Below are 16,516 nucleotides of genomic sequence, written 5' to 3'. Positions count from 1 at the left end.
TTATAATAAATAAAGCTAAGAATCTAGACACTAAAAATGGTATAAGTTATAATTCATATAACTGTTTATATGATTTTTATGGCCTGGATATCCTTGCGCTACTAATAAGATAAACTATATACTGTATAAAAATTTTATTGCTTTAATAATTTTTTAAACTATATTTTTAAAAATGTACCAAAATTAAAAATTAATGGTAAAAATATTAAAATATTCAGTTTAATTTACTAAAACAGCAAAGCTCCTGTTAGCAATAAAAGATCTTAAGGAACGACGATCTTATCGCTCCTTTCAGATCTAACCTAGTATAGAACATAAATATTTTTAAAAATTTAAATTATAGCATAAAAAAGTACGTTTAGTTAATTAATAACAAATAATAATAAACCCGAACAACAGTTATATTAATTAGATTCTATTAGAAACAGAATCATAAAATTGATAGAACTTCCCTAATTTTTTACTATTATTTTTAGTCTATATTCATATCCATATCTTATGAAAGTAAGAGTGTTTTATAAATGTCTAGAGAAAACAATATTAATTTTGTTAGTCCTGTAATATCACTGAATTGTTCGAATTATTATTTTTAAAAATAAATTTGTAAAATAATTTTCAGTCAAGAATTTATTATCTATTACTAATACTTTTTCCCTTTTTAAAATATAATCGTTTCCTTATTGTGTCAGACAAGAGATATTAATCATAATTTACAAGTAAAAACTTGCGCTTAATGTTGGTTCGTAATATTTTTCACACACTACTTCACTAATCAGCCTAGAAATAAATAACAGTAAATATATAACATTTATCTACTATTTAAGCTACAAGAAATTTACGCGATGAATAAATAGGCCTATATTCGTTATTAAAATTACTTGTTTTTTACTTTATGTTTGAACTTTCATATTTTTATGTTTAATAAAAAAAAGACAATATTATATTATATTACATTTATATTAAGTTTTAAAATATCTAAATTTCTTTAAATATTTTACTTCGCTGTTTGGTCAACATAGGGCGAAGTTGCAAGGATCATGGACGAATATCCTTCATTAATTTATTTTATATTTACAAAATAGGCTATAAGTCACAAATTTTCTGTAGTTTGGGGTCCCCTTGGGGAGTAGGAATTGGGCAATCGAGACGAAAAGGGGTGGTACGTGCTCCAAGTGCCCCAATGTACGGGCGCTCCTCTTCAACAATCGTTACGTGCGACGTGGAGCGTTCATTCAACGCGAGAAAGATGTTAGGCGATCGAGGGTACAGACTAACACTGAAAACTTACAAAAAATGCTAGTTTACCATGAGTATTTTGTAGATCAAAATTATGAATAAAAAATCCATAAAATGCTGGTTTAAACCATAAAGGTTAATTAAGATATAAATAAATAATAATCTTTGTAATCTTTATTTTTTAACAAAAATAAATAAAAAATAAAGAGTTTTTTATCGTAAATTTTTTGTATTATTATTACCAGACATATATATATTTTTACATGTTAACATGTTTGCATGCATATTTTGAGTTTAAAAAATTTGCATAAAAATTTGATGTTTATTTATAATTCATATTAAAATTAGTTTTTACATTGAAACACACTTAAATGATGTTCATTATAATAAAAATTATTAATATTTACTCTTAAATTAAATTATAAACGAACCGTAAAATTTAAAATGTCTACAAATAAGCCTACAGTAAGGTCTCGTTTTACGTTTGAGTAAAAGAGCTGGCAGCACAACGTACTAAAGAAAACAGAGAAGAAACAAAGAAGTCCAGGAAATAGTACCACTTAGGACTCTCTCCACAAAGACACTTAAAGAAGCTTTAATACAGATACAAAATACCTGTGAATCTCCTGATTGGGATGATTATCCTAACTGAAAGGGCAGCTCTTCTAACCAAAGAGCTGTAACAAATGCTCTCAAATCATATTGTAATACATTGGAGGAGAGAAGAAAAAGTCCCAACAGACGCCCTTACTGCAGTTATTACTTGTTAGCCAGAAAAATTTTGAAGCCTGAATGACAATCAACCAAGTCCATCTCATTAACGGTTCTTCATTGTGCCACTGTTTTCAACTTGTTTATACAGTGGCATAAATTATAAACAAATATATATATATATATATATATATATATATATTTGTTTTTACTTTATAACTTGCGTCTTGTTTTATTTTAAATACCGTATTTTAATTTCATTTCAATATAGGCCTACTGTTCTACAACTTTGCTTCAATTTATAAACGATTCACTTTATGAACTCTGGGTTGGGAACCTAATCACTTCATAAAACGATGCCTTAATTGCTTATATATAGGCCTTTATATATATATACAGTATATATAAGGTTTGAAAGAACAAAATAATGTCCACTTTCACACCCACAACTGTTCTATTCTGCTTCTGTCTCCGCACTCCTTTTTCCGGTCTTTTCTCTTCTAACCTCGCACAGTTTGTTTCTCTTACCCTCGGATCGGTTTAGACTCCTCTTTAGGGCCTTCGCCCCTACATATATATATATTTATTTATTTATTAAAATTCTATATTAATTATTAATTCTAAATTAAACGAATAAAATTATTTACGTATAGCCTATATAAATAGAAGGTTTAATATGCATACGGTTTTCCCGTCTATAATGGAACATGTATGACTACAAAAACCTTGATAATGAATGCTAAATGAAAAATGACTTTATTGTTATTGAGAAATGAAAAAAAAAAAAAAAGAAAGTCTTCATCGAAATACAACTCGGAATTTCCTAATGAGTATTCCGCAATAGATAGAATTCGTGATAAGTTATATTATGCAAGGTGAAATATTTATTGTTATACAATATAATTACAACTTGGTATGTTTAATATCGACTTTTTTCTTGTGATATTCATAAGTCTATTCATGAATATATATTTATTTAAAATATTTTAAAACATAAAACACAATTAGAAAACATCAAACATATTATTTATTCTAAAAATTAATAACAATTAAAATATCCAATGGGGTTGGAAATTTAAATTCAGAAATTTTTCAAAAAACAAGAGGAAAAATATTCAATCTGTTCCGACTTTAGAGGTGATTAACACATTCAAACAACACCTATAACTCATAAGGAATTGTTTATTCTCATTTTCATTATACAACTTTATACATTTTTATAAAAGTATTTTCATTTTATAAAAATCCTTTTGTAAGAAATTTTTTTGTAAAAAGCTGATTGTTATTTTAATACTCTGAATTTTCTATATGAACTCAAACAAAAATTTAGAAGTAAAATATTAAAACAGAAGTTAAATTATGGCTATAAAAATTTAGAAAATTTAAAATATATTGGATTATATGACTTCTGATAATAGTAAGGTATTAGGTTATTTGCATTTGTACATTATGTAGTAACGTAGTTTGAAGTAGGACCGTCGGTAGCTTGTATAGGTGGAGGAACAGCGGTCGTCTTTTGCCTTTTAGAGGTCTCTTTAGCCATTATTTATTATTTTAAACAAGTGAAATACGTAGAATGTTTCTTTACTAATAAAAAGTAGTCTTAAAGTTTTGTTTTGGTAAAAATAACAATGATTTTTAGGGGAGGGAACTACTACGGACCCCTTAACTTTTCTCTGGGCCCGAGCAAAATTTCCAGCTCCCCTTCTCAACAACCTTCCCTAGTTTGTCAAGAATTTATTTAAAAAGTTAAAAGACACAAATACGGTACAAATTTTCCTACAGTTTTATGACTCATTGCCTCACTCAAGTGTGAACAAGATAAAAAAAAAAGTATTATGCAGACGTCTTCGGTTATTTGAACAAAAATAACCAATGACGTGTCATTTTGATCAAACGATTTGAATTAATTTCAATTTCTTCTCTGGAATAAATCTATTGAACAAATCATGCCTTGCAGCTATCAATTTTATTTTATAGCGTAATACCGAAACGCATTTATGGCCAGCTTATGTAGTAGTCTTATACTTGTAGCTGGTCATAAATGCTTTTGGTTTCCCTCTATTTGTACGACTCTTGTTTTAAAAGAAAAGAACTCTTACATAAATTATATAATATTGCGACATTCAATTACAAACAAACATTGCTGTAAGTAATGCTTGTTTGTAATGTCTATCTATTGCCCTTATAAATATTAAAAGTATTTTGCTTCTGGATTTTTTGTGTACTTGCCAAACTCTTCATTTGCGTTCATAATGTATTTACATATTAAAAATATAAATTAAAAGCTTTTTGAATANTTAAATATCTTAATTATTAGTTGATTATCTTAATTAATCATTTAAATATTAATACTATTTTAAATCAACTAATAATTTTTGAAAACGAAGTAAAAAACTAGAATAAATTCAAGATAAATTTATATCATTTAAATGTAAATATAAGATCTATTTGCTAAAATATGGATCATACTATAAAGTATATATAGTATATAAAATAAATATATAGTATATCCATATAAAAATATGGATATACTATATATTTAACTTTCAGTCAAAAACCACGATAAAATTTTATTGTAAAAGTAAACAACGAAATATTTACAATCGAGCTTGTAGAAAAAACTGAATAATATAAGAAAATAACGATTTATAAAGATTTACACATACATTTATATAAAAGGTTTTCAAATAATCAATCAATTAAAATACTAATCTGCATAAATATAAGAGTATTAGAATAATTTTTGGTGAGGTGAGGTCAATAAAAATATTTAAATACGAAGAGCAAACTTATCCTGTCATCAAAAGGAAAGAAAGATCTATGAAGATTATTAGTAAACCCATGACTATCGACTTAAAAGGATAAAAGAATTTACTATTTGTTCCATAAAAATCTTCTTATCTTTATGCAGATCTTGAATATTGTATCAGAGATAAATCTTTCGACAAATCATAATTTTCATCTGACGGATATACATATATCGAATTTTCCAATAATAAATAATAGTTAACATTAATAAAGATAATAAGGTTGTGATGTAAAAGGAATTATTTATAGTCTATATAAATACTAAAAGTAACGTAAAGTTTTTTTTAAATAGAATGTAATCTAATAACTAATAGATTGACATACATCTGCAAAGTTTGAAATAATACTTGAAAAAATAAGCTAAATTCTAAATTTTTATTATCAGTTATTTTCTACAATAGTTTACATCAGCATTTAAAATCCTCATTATAATTAAAAATATTATTTTTTAGGTTTTGGAATTGACGCAGCAATTGGAGATGTAAATTTTCGTCCAAATGATCAAAGAATACAACCAGGATGTACGGACAAACTTTTAAGAAATGGAGATATATTATCACGTTAGTTGAATATAAATTTTCTAAGATTGAATATCAAAGTGCTGAAGGCCATCGCTATTATTCTTCATAAAATCAAAATTTTTTTGTTAAAAGTCGATTTTTATCCATTACAAATTAAATTATAAGTTTTGAAATTATTAATTCAAGTTACTACAATGACGTTATAACAGTTTTATATGTCTGTAAACAAACTAATTTAAAAATATTTAGCCTAAATTAAAACTATATTATGCTTTTCATAATAAAAAATATTTAAACATTTCTAACGAATAAATTTAATTAAAAATAATTTTCTTAATTTAGTTTTAACTTTTTAGCAACAGAAGGACAATTTCGTTGTGACATATTCATAGAAGAATTACTATTTACTGTCGCAGAAACGATTGACGCTTCTTACGTACAGATGAGACTTTATACTAGAAAAAATATAAACTCTTACCAAATTTTGAATGATTCCGAGAGCATACTACAATCAAATTTTAATCCTGATTTACCAACGATAATCTTTAGTGATGGATGGAGTACATCGCCGGAAAGTGAAGCTTGTCACGTAAATAAATATTCTTTTATAATTTCGAGTAGGAAAAATTAGAAGAAAAATTCATTTATAAACATTTTTAATAGATGATTAAAAATATTTATTTGATGACAATGGATTGCAATTTATTTATCATTGACTGGGAAGTTGGATCGAAAAGGTTTTATATACCCCAATCGATACAGCATTCTTATGCAGCTGCTAAACAGGTTACTCAATTCCTTTTCACGTTACAGGTAAATTACTTATTTAAATTAATTTACTTATGATAATTATCTGTTTGATTTGTCTGAAAAAAGAGTCATAATTTGTGGAATGATAATTTTACTTCCAAATTAGATAAAGTAACGTGTAGTCAAATTACTGTCGCATGAATGTGTTAGATTTTAAAGGATTAATAAATTTGAATGATGATGATAAAGTGTGAAATAAATTACAAAATAAACTTTTTAATATCTTTTAGAACGTAACAGGAATAGATTTTTCATCCATACATATGATTGGAATGAGTCTTGGAGCTCATTTAGTTGGTTTTGTTGGGAAAGGAATTGGCAACGATACTATTGGAAGAATCACAGGTATGAACTTTCGTAGCAATAATGTCTTCAAAATTTTCAACACTTTATTATTTTTTAAATTTTAAAAATTTCTTTTATTAAAAATAATTTAGGTCTTGATCCCGCCGGTCCGTGTTTCATTGGTTTCCGAAACGAACACAGATTACATTATACCGATGCAAAATTTGTTGATGTAATACTGGGAAACATTGGCGGTAAATTACTTTTTATTCCATAATAAAATTCAGTAATAAATCTATGATTTGAGTCAAAATATAGTTACTTTATAATTTAATTAAAATTCCTATGATAAATAACTGTTAAGCTTGAATAGTTTATGTAATAAATTGCATATAAATTTATTAAATTTACAGAAAAATAAAAACTTAAGCCAATTTATATATATGAATATAATACAATATAATAAATTATTAATGTTGTCTTAAATATCTTAATTATTAGTTGATTATCTTAATTAATCATTTAAATATTAATACTATTTTAAATCAACTAATAATTTTTGAAAACGAAGTAAAAAACTAGAATAAATTCAAGATAAATTTATATCATTTAAATGTAAATATAAGATCTATTTGCTAAAATATGGATCATACTATAAAGTATATATAGTATATAAAATAAATATATAGTATATCCATATAAAAATATGGATATACTATATATTTAACTTTCAGTCAAAAACCACGATAAAATTTTATTGTAAAAGTAAACAACGAAATATTTACAATCGAGCTTGTAGAAAAAACTGAATAATATAAGAAAATAACGATTTATAAAGATTTACACATACATTTATATAAAAGGTTTTCAAATAATCAATCAATTAAAATACTAATCTGCATAAATATAAGAGTATTAGAATAATTTTTGGTGAGGTGAGGTCAATAAAAATATTTAAATACGAAGAGCAAACTTATCCTGTCATCAAAAGGAAAGAAAGATCTATGAAGATTATTAGTAAACCCATGACTATCGACTTAAAAGGATAAAAGAATTTACTATTTGTTCCATAAAAATCTTCTTATCTTTATGCAGATCTTTAATATTGTATCAGAGATAAATCTTTCGACAAATCATAATTTTCATCTGACGGATATACATATATCGAATTTTCCAATAATAAATAATAGTTAACATTAATAAAGATAATAAGGTTGTGATGTAAAAGGAATTATTTATAGTCTATATAAATACTAAAAGTAACGTAAAGTTTTTTTAAATAGAATGTAATCTAATAACTAATAGATTGACATACATCTGCAAAGTTTGAAATAATACTTGAAAAAATAAGCTAAATTCTAAATTTTTATTATCAGTTATTTTCTACAATAGTTTACATCAGCATTTAAAATCCTCATTATAATTAAAAATATTATTTTTTAGGTTTTGGAATTGACGCAGCAATTGGAGATGTAAATTTTCGTCCAAATGATCAAAGAATACAACCAGGATGTACGGACAAACTTTTAAGAAATGGAGATATATTATCACGTTAGTTGAATATAAATTTTCTAAATTTGTAATTAAATTTAAAAATAATAATAAATTATTTAATTAATCTGCGCATTTTTATTTGTAAAGTGATTCTCGATAAATGTAGCCATGCCCGAGCTTTTCTGCTTTACTTTAACTCTATGCTTTATCCATCTTGTCTTCCTGTTGGACATTCCTGTTCTGATTATAAAAGCTTTGTAGAAGGGAAATGTCACCAATGTGGACCCGATGGCTCCAAATGCGCCATAATGGGCTACCAAGCATCGAAATCGAATTGGTCCAGACGTAACAGTCCGGCCATATTTTATCTCAATACTACTTCAAACTTTAACTTTTGTTGTAAGTATAGAATCTTTTTAAAAAATATTAATAAAAAATAACGTAAAATAATTTTTATAAACAATATTTTAGTATTTCATTATCATATTGAAATTGAATTACGAAATATTTCAAACTTATCGAGTCATAAAAATCATGGAAGGATGCTTTTGAATATAATTGGTTCTAGACTTGAACATCTCTTCGTACTTAGTCAAAGGTAATATTTCTTTTACATAAAACTAAATATAATTTTAATCAATTTATAAATAAGTGTATTACATGCATGCAATGAATTAAATTTTGTTATTAAATAACCACATAACAGGATTATGGGTAAAGTTAGTGCTATACAAGAAAACTTAATACTGTATAAACCAGGGCTGTGGAGTCGCGTAAAAATCTACCGACTCCAACTCCGACTCCGACTCCAACTCCACAGCCCTGGTATAAACAAAAGTAAATTATTTAGAACATTGTATTTTTGTTTACTGTTAAATATAGAATTAAAATCTTCCTAAATATAAAATTATTGCATTTCTTTGATTAATTCTTTTGATTCAAATAAACCCCTTGAAATAAAGATGCTGTTAGAAATAAACCGTGGATTTAAAAGCACAGGAAACATGTTGAATGCTGCGAAGTTTAGGATAATGTAGTTTAGAATAAGAGGTAAAAAGTTTAACTAAATTTCTAACTGGAGTCGAACGGCACTTTCTATTCTAAGGTTTACAGAACATTTTTGGAAATAAAATTATAAATGTTGTGGACCAATCGGGATTAGTGATCAAAGAGAGTCCTTGAGACACGAAGAAAAATTCTTGTCTCAAGGACGCGAGATTACTTTTTTATGTTCCTGTCGCGACACTTTTCACAAAGTTAAAAGGCTACAAGGTTCTTTTTCCACAAAATCTCCTTCTATTCTTTGTTCCTCTCGTTCGCTCTTTTTTGAAAATCAGTTCTTCTTCGCAATTACTTGCCCAAATTTCTCGCAACCAGCTCCGAACGAAAATTTCATACGGAGGTTCCATTTGTGTCTCTCTTTTCGGGACTTTCCAATCGAACTGTTGTCTGCAGCAACATTCACTCGTCCTTTAGGAATACTTCTCCTTCTGGTCAAACCGGCCGTTCCTGGAATTATCTTCCCCGATATTGGGTTGCAGCGATATTGGACTTCACATAGGCTATATAAAGAAAACAAGTAAAAAAAAAAACTACAAGCAAACGCATATATTCCGAATTTAAGATGCTTTTTTTAACTTTATTTTTAAAGATTTTACTGTATTTGGTACATTTTAACATAAATATACTCGTACAAGTATACAGTCGACCCCCTATAAGATCATAGATACGTTCCATTCTTTAGGAATCCGATTTCTTACGAGTCGTTCCAATCACAGCCCGACACGTGTCAAGTTTACGGACTACGGCTGTTTGAAAGGTTTTCTTCCATAAAATTAATTGATTCTAGACTAATTCTTCTCAACATTTCCAAAATACGTATATTTTTTTGGAAATAATCCGTATAAACTACGCTATAAATAAAAAATTGTAGGATTACTTACCGAGTGTGCACCATTCGACATCGCCATTGTTCAAGCTTGTTTTCGTCGCGGAACAGCTCAGCAAACAGCGGCCGATTTCTAATAACTTATTTTTCTGCGAAAACTTCGTTGAACTTTGGAGACATCATTAATATAAATAATTTTAATCGCCGATGAATAAGAAATGTTTCTTTCACAAGAAATGTATAAAATTACAGTACTGTATTAGACTTACGGTACCTAATTTACATACTGTACAGACGATAGTTAGCGTAAAATCTCCGTAGCGTGGCGCTACGCGGCGGAAAAAATATATATAATTATTATAAAGTTACAATAAATTAAGTTAATATATAATTATATATACAGTACCTAATTTATATATAATTAATTATAATTATATGTACAGTATCTAATTTATATATAATTTATATATAATACTGTACAGACGATAGTAATCTCTCCGTAGTGTAGCGCTTGACGGCGGAAAATAGTTCGGCTGCCCGATGACGTTTCACGTAATTATAGGAACCGGTTTTATAGGGGGGGTCTACTGTATTTATGTTAAAATGCGTAGTATAAGCCCATATTAATCTTACAACATTTTCGCGTCATTCTATGATTCTTTTATTTTTTATTTATTTATTTTTGACTGAAATATTTAGTGAAAAAAGTGAACAAAGGTGTTTTGGAGTAATAGATTAGCACAGGTTCGGATTAGCGAGACTATACTTTATACGTTTTTACTTTGTCATAAACAGTATTTCGAAAAATAATCGGTCGTAATGCAGATAGCAAAAACTTTTCAGGATGTTTTAGAAGACTACATAAATCTATACGATGCCAGACTTTTCTTGGATTTGATGTACCGGTATATATTTATGAAACTATCAGATTTACATGCATTTTATTGACAGATTTCACAGCTACGACAAAATTGCGTAATGCACCAGCAAACTCCAGAATATATTCATTTTCATAAAGTTTTATCTCTACCCAAGTGACCGGATATGTCGGGCTCCGTCCTCATCACCCTGCCTCCCCATTGTGGGCCTGGCCATACCCATAATGGGCCTGCTAAAAATGCCCTCTTAGTGCCCACAGGACGAAGAGTTAAAAAAAGCCAAGTGACCACTTGGTGATTTGGAATTAATAATTGAACCATGTGAAGATTTTAAATAAAGTTATAAAATCCTAATTAAATTGATTAAAAAAATTCAAAAGGGACTTGAAAGCATATCGAATTTTAATCAAAAAATTTAAGAATCGATTGAAGCGTTAATTTCTATTAAAACACATCCGGCCGATTGCAGAGACAGAGTTTACATTAAACGACGTTTATCAACAGAACTGCCTACAGACGTTGGCTGGCTGAACCGCGGTTTAAAAATGTGTTGCAAAGACGACGATCGTCTATTTCTGAACGCCCTCTAAACGAACTTCGGCAAAACATTGGCTCTTACTTTCTTCGCTATTACTCCCCTGTTTTAGGACTCATTCGGCCAATCGGGTTATTTGTTTGTGACGTCAGAAATGGTCACCAGCTATATTCGGAAAGCTTCCAGAAATAAAATCTTAAGGCCATCAAAACCATTGTTCGGCAATTAATGACAATCCTTTTCCATTTAGATATTTAATTTCGTCGCCAATACGGTTTAAAATACGAACAAATCCATATTTATACCGAAAATTTATATAGAATTCGAAATTCATCTTCGGAATAGATTTTTAAGGAATTATTTCGCTATCTTATTACTGTCGAAATGAATAATTTCAAATATTTTATTATTAATATTACATTTTTTTTATATCTATAAACAGATTTCTGTAATTATCAAAATTGTCTCGTTTGTTTAATAGTACAATGACTCCGAAATGCATTAACGTTTTATAACCGACACGATACTCGAATTGTAAATAAATGCATCTGATTTAAATTAATAGAAGTTTTAAGTCTTCACCCATTTGAATATTGAAATTGGAACATTTAAAAGAAATTTAAAGTATTTTACTTTAAACTTTAAAAGCTTTTGCTCCAAGCAATTAATTAATGAATAATTTTGTCGATTCGTACCGTTTACAACATTTATCAATGGAACGATATCTGTTTTTTATCTAAACTTTTCCACGAACAAAGCTAGCACTGGAATTGAAAAGCCCTCTAAACCCGCTGTCGAGTGAGTCTAGAAAATAGGTCAAATAACTTGTTTCTAATCGCTGTCTACATTGTGGCAGGCGAGAAACGTCATCTCTGCAATTAAATTTTTCTGTACAGCGGTCTACCCGATCTGTAAACAGCCGTCGGTCTCTAAACGTTGTCTCTGCAATCGGCTGATCAAATTTGTCCAGTAGCGTGTTATCCTATGGGCAAAAAGGAAAATTGCCTGGGGTCCTCACTAACAAGGACCTCAAATCAATCTTTTTATAAAAAAATATTTCCCCCAAAAATTCCCTGAAAATAAATGCCTAAAGTCAACACTATACATTGAGCCTCTAATTCAAATTTGCCTGAGCCCTATGAAGCTATAACGCGTTACTGAGTTTGACTTACGTAGTGTCATAGCAAAAAATTCCGTCATAGTGAGGCATTATTTAAAAATGGCTACTTTCACTGTTACGGAACGCGTTCACTGTTTGTTTTTGTGGGAGGAAACAAAATCCGTGGCAACAGTGTAATGTAATTTTGGCATCCAGTATCGTAACGATCCTTTAAATAGACCTATAATTTATTCTTGGCACCAACATTTTATTGAGACTAGATATTTCTGATTTTGTGGTTGAACAAGTGAATATGAACTTCATTCGTAGTCCTAGATTTAGAAAGTGCTTCCCGTAAAACTGACACTTTACAACCATTTGGAGATCGTTTGCTCTTAAAACTATGAATTTGTAATACTACAATAGTATATAGTTAAAATAATTTTTTTTAATATTTAATCTGATTGAGTTTATGATGTTACAGATCGGAAATTTTTGAACACGGAAGAAACTATCAGTACTTAGTTACTACGTCAGAAGATATTGGAGAAATTGTAGCAGGAAAGTTTCTTTGGTTTAGAACAGTTCACAAAAGCAATAACCAACTATTTATAAACTGCATTAAAATCGTGCATATGAATACTATTGAAAGGTCAGTATATAAATTCTGAATAATAATCTGAATTCTTCGTAAATAAATCTATTTTCCTAAACATACCAAAAATATTAAATAAATGTTAATAAATGTAAAATTTCCAGACTTACGTAGTTATGAAAAACTCAAATTGCAAAACTCCATATAAGCTATTATATGTTAGATATTGATTGTACAGATAACATGCCAAACTGTTAGAATGCGTTAATGAAATTTCCAACACTGATATTAACGAAAAAGTCGTATATATATTTTTAAATTCGATCACATCAATGATTATAATATACGAAATTTCGAAACAAATTTTATTTACAATTATCTTGTAATATAAAATAAATCACTAACAATTTACCATAGTATCAAGTCACCTTAATATCTATTTACCTTAGTATCTTCTCGTGCAAAACGAAAACTATACTTATAGGCTATAGTATTAGTTTTATATTTTTGTTTTATTCATTCTAAAGTAAGTTACATTTCTTAAAGTTTACAGTATTTTTAGGAAAATAATAGATATGCCATAAATATTACGGATTGTTTGAGACACCAATACTAATTTTCCACATGCATCGTGTTCTTCGAATTATTTTCCTTGAAAATTATTAATACAGTAAAACTTGTCTGAAACGAAACGCGACGATATCGAATAAAATTTTCCGTTTCTACATGTTTCATTTAATAGAGAGTTGTGTCTTTATTAATGCTGAAAAAAGAGAAAAGAAGCGGCAACTCTTAATATGTGTTTTGTGTTTCAAAGACATGTTGAAGACATGCTTACCAATAATCGAGTGGATGACACCACTGAATACTTGTCGTGAATTAGAGCTTAAGATGCTGCTCCGTAAAGTTTTTTTTTTTTTTTGGATTTTCTTCACGTATCACCTATATTTTTAACAAAAACCAGTTTCTCGTAGGAAATCCTCCTGTTGCAGATCACTTTATTCCAAGTTTTCAACCTATTTCTAGTAATGGCACCCAAAGTTGGTAATTTTTTCTTGCGCTCTCCTATTTATCAGTGCAGAGTTGTTGCACTTCGCATGCGTTTATTGATACACATAAGAAGTGTTATGGTGCTGCTCATCACCTTAGTGTGTCGCTACATCCTGGTTGAAAACAACTGCTGTATCCCATCATCCAATTTATGTTAAAGACACCGAAACGTGTATGTGCACAGATGAAAATTTCTGCATATAAACCCAATACCCTCGGAATGTGTTTTAATTATGATTTTAAAATTTAATCCGGTACCCACAAATACCTGAGTGGATAAAACAACTGAACTCTGGTACTGTAGTTGGTCGTAAGTCCGCGCCTCGTCAACGGGCTGCCTATGTGGAGTTTGTCGGGTTTTCTTTGCATTATTAAGTTAACACCTGAATACGGCCAATTTTCCCTTAAAAAGGCCTCTGGTAAATCGTCCTCGTAACACATTGCCCTGAAGCCTATAAAGCAAATAACAAATAGAAACAAATATGTATGTATGTGATCAACATATAGACTGTTTTCCATATAAAGCATAAGTTAAGCCAAGACTGATCAAAATACAAGTTACAGAGGTGGTAAACATCTAGACAGTTCAACTCTGTAAGAATAGTTATTTTGAAGGGATGAAAATGATATAGAGGTATCGACTTGACACTTTAAAAGTTCATAAAATCTCATAAAAACTGTACCGATTTTTTTAAACATAATAAACATCTCTTATATGAAACATGGCATTTAAATTAATAGCAAATTCCAAAAATGTATCATTGATATTTGTCAAGTAACCACCCCATTAATTTACATATAAACTCCTGCTTTCATTAATAAATCATTAAACTTAATAATTTTAATTAATTCGCATTTGAATGTAATCAAATTATTATTGCAATTGTTATAAAATGTAAATCTGTTTTTAATCATAGTTCTGGTAATCATTATTCTAATACCGATACATTGTACAGTAGAACCTCGATTATTCGGACCTCTATTATCCGGATTTTCGATTATCCGGATTGTTCAAAATAAACAAAAATTTTACGAATTTGCTGATTTGCACTTGGCGAATTACGACACTGTTTATGTACGTGATGGAATGCATAACATTTTTTGTTTCAACAACGTCTCACCCGGCACAGTGGTCGTAAACTCTTAAATATATTTTGCGTCGTAATAAAAATATAACTTGACATACGTATTTATAAATAATTTATACTCAAATTACATCATTTCTATAACCAAGGGCGGCGTAAGGCATGGGCAACGTGGGCCACCATCTATGCCTCGCGGTCCGAAGGACCTCGCGCCTCGAAGGTTTATGCATTACTTAAAAGCCGAGAACGAGACGAAAAAATTTTACTCGTCATAAAACGATAAATAGTTTGTCAAATTTTTATTCATAAAAATGCAGTTTCAACTGCTTTTTATTTTATAAAATCCCTATTCTTGAGCCGCCAGAGGGCCTTTTAAACAATAGCTAGTCTGTTAGCGCTGGTCAGTAGTAGTCCAAATTCAATACTGTAGAGCGTCGTTTATCCGAATCAATTGGGGACTGGGGTTGTTCGGATAACCGATTATGTACGAAAAAATATATTAACCTATCCCGTGTTGAAATTTTTCTCCGTTGCGTGTCGTTCGCGTTGAATTTTCGTCGATGTTAAGCCTAACGTAAACTTTTTAAAATAATAATTGTGGCTATTGTATCGTTAAAAATGATTTCTTTATGTTTTACAAACGAAATAAATACATTGAAAAATATAAAAACAAATAAAAATTATACTTTAGGCCGACTGGAATTGTTTCGGATAAACGACGCTCTACTGTAAAACATTTTTCTTGAAAATTTGATCACGATTTAAATACAGTATTTATTTTTAATATTACCGATATGTCATCGAAAAGAAAACGTGCTGTATTATCATCAAAAGACAAAGTATTTGTTTCGATTATCCGGATTTTTCCTTATCCGGACTACCTTCATCCCCAATTAGTCCGGATAATCGAGGTTCTACTGTATTTTATTTTTATTATTATGCGATCATTTTGATATTGAAATTTTTAGGCAGAAAAGATATCCTGTTTTATTGAAGAATATGGAAGAAAATATTTATTCCGGAAACTGGACGCCACTAAAAATAGTTAGTGATTGCTAATCATTATGAAGTAAATAAATTTTTTGGCCTTTATTTTTTTAATTATTCAGTAAAATTATGTAAACTGAAATCACACGGTACGGAATATTTTTCAAGTTTGGTTTCCGTTTTCAACAGGCTTTTTATATTTTACTTTAAAATCAGATTCCAGAAATTAAATTTTAAATGCAGTAATTATTTTTTATTTATTTTGTAGAATTAAAATTATATATATGACTTAGTTTTATGCTATTTTTAGTATAAAAATTAATGTCAAATTTAATGTAATTTTATAAAAGCATTTAAAATTTCTTCTTTTTTTGTATATGTCAAATTTATGTATATACAAGATATCTCCAAAAAACTGTCTACTGTACACAATTTATCCCAATATCCTATAACATTTTTTGGGGGTATAAACTGGCATTAGAAATAGATAATCTAATCTTTATTCTAGCATCTATTCTAAATTAATAAATC

General features: G+C 28.7%; 1 protein-coding gene across 1 annotated transcript; it reads left to right on the top strand.

Moving 5' to 3' along the window:
• The first annotated feature begins 5,516 nt into the window (after positions 1–5,516).
• Positions 5,517–16,170, top strand: LOC111620793 (pancreatic triacylglycerol lipase-like). The gene is made up of 9 exons (XM_023362786.1): positions 5,517–5,868; positions 5,943–6,092; positions 6,320–6,434; positions 6,527–6,628; positions 7,818–7,925; positions 8,016–8,267; positions 8,340–8,466; positions 12,753–12,920; positions 15,967–16,170. Exons 1-9 carry the CDS (start codon positions 5,722–5,724, stop codon positions 16,055–16,057), a joined length of 1,260 nt encoding a protein of 419 aa, XP_023218554.1. The 5' UTR covers positions 5,517–5,721; the 3' UTR covers positions 16,058–16,170.
• Positions 16,171–16,516: the final 346 nt, after the last annotated feature.

Source organism: Centruroides sculpturatus, unplaced genomic scaffold (assembly GCF_000671375.1).
Source record: "Centruroides sculpturatus isolate CEXI.00-Female unplaced genomic scaffold, Cexi_2.0 scaffold89, whole genome shotgun sequence".
NCBI classification, from domain to species: Eukaryota; Metazoa; Arthropoda; class Arachnida; order Scorpiones; family Buthidae; genus Centruroides; species Centruroides sculpturatus.
This window is presented reverse-complemented; position numbering and strand designations above follow the sequence as displayed.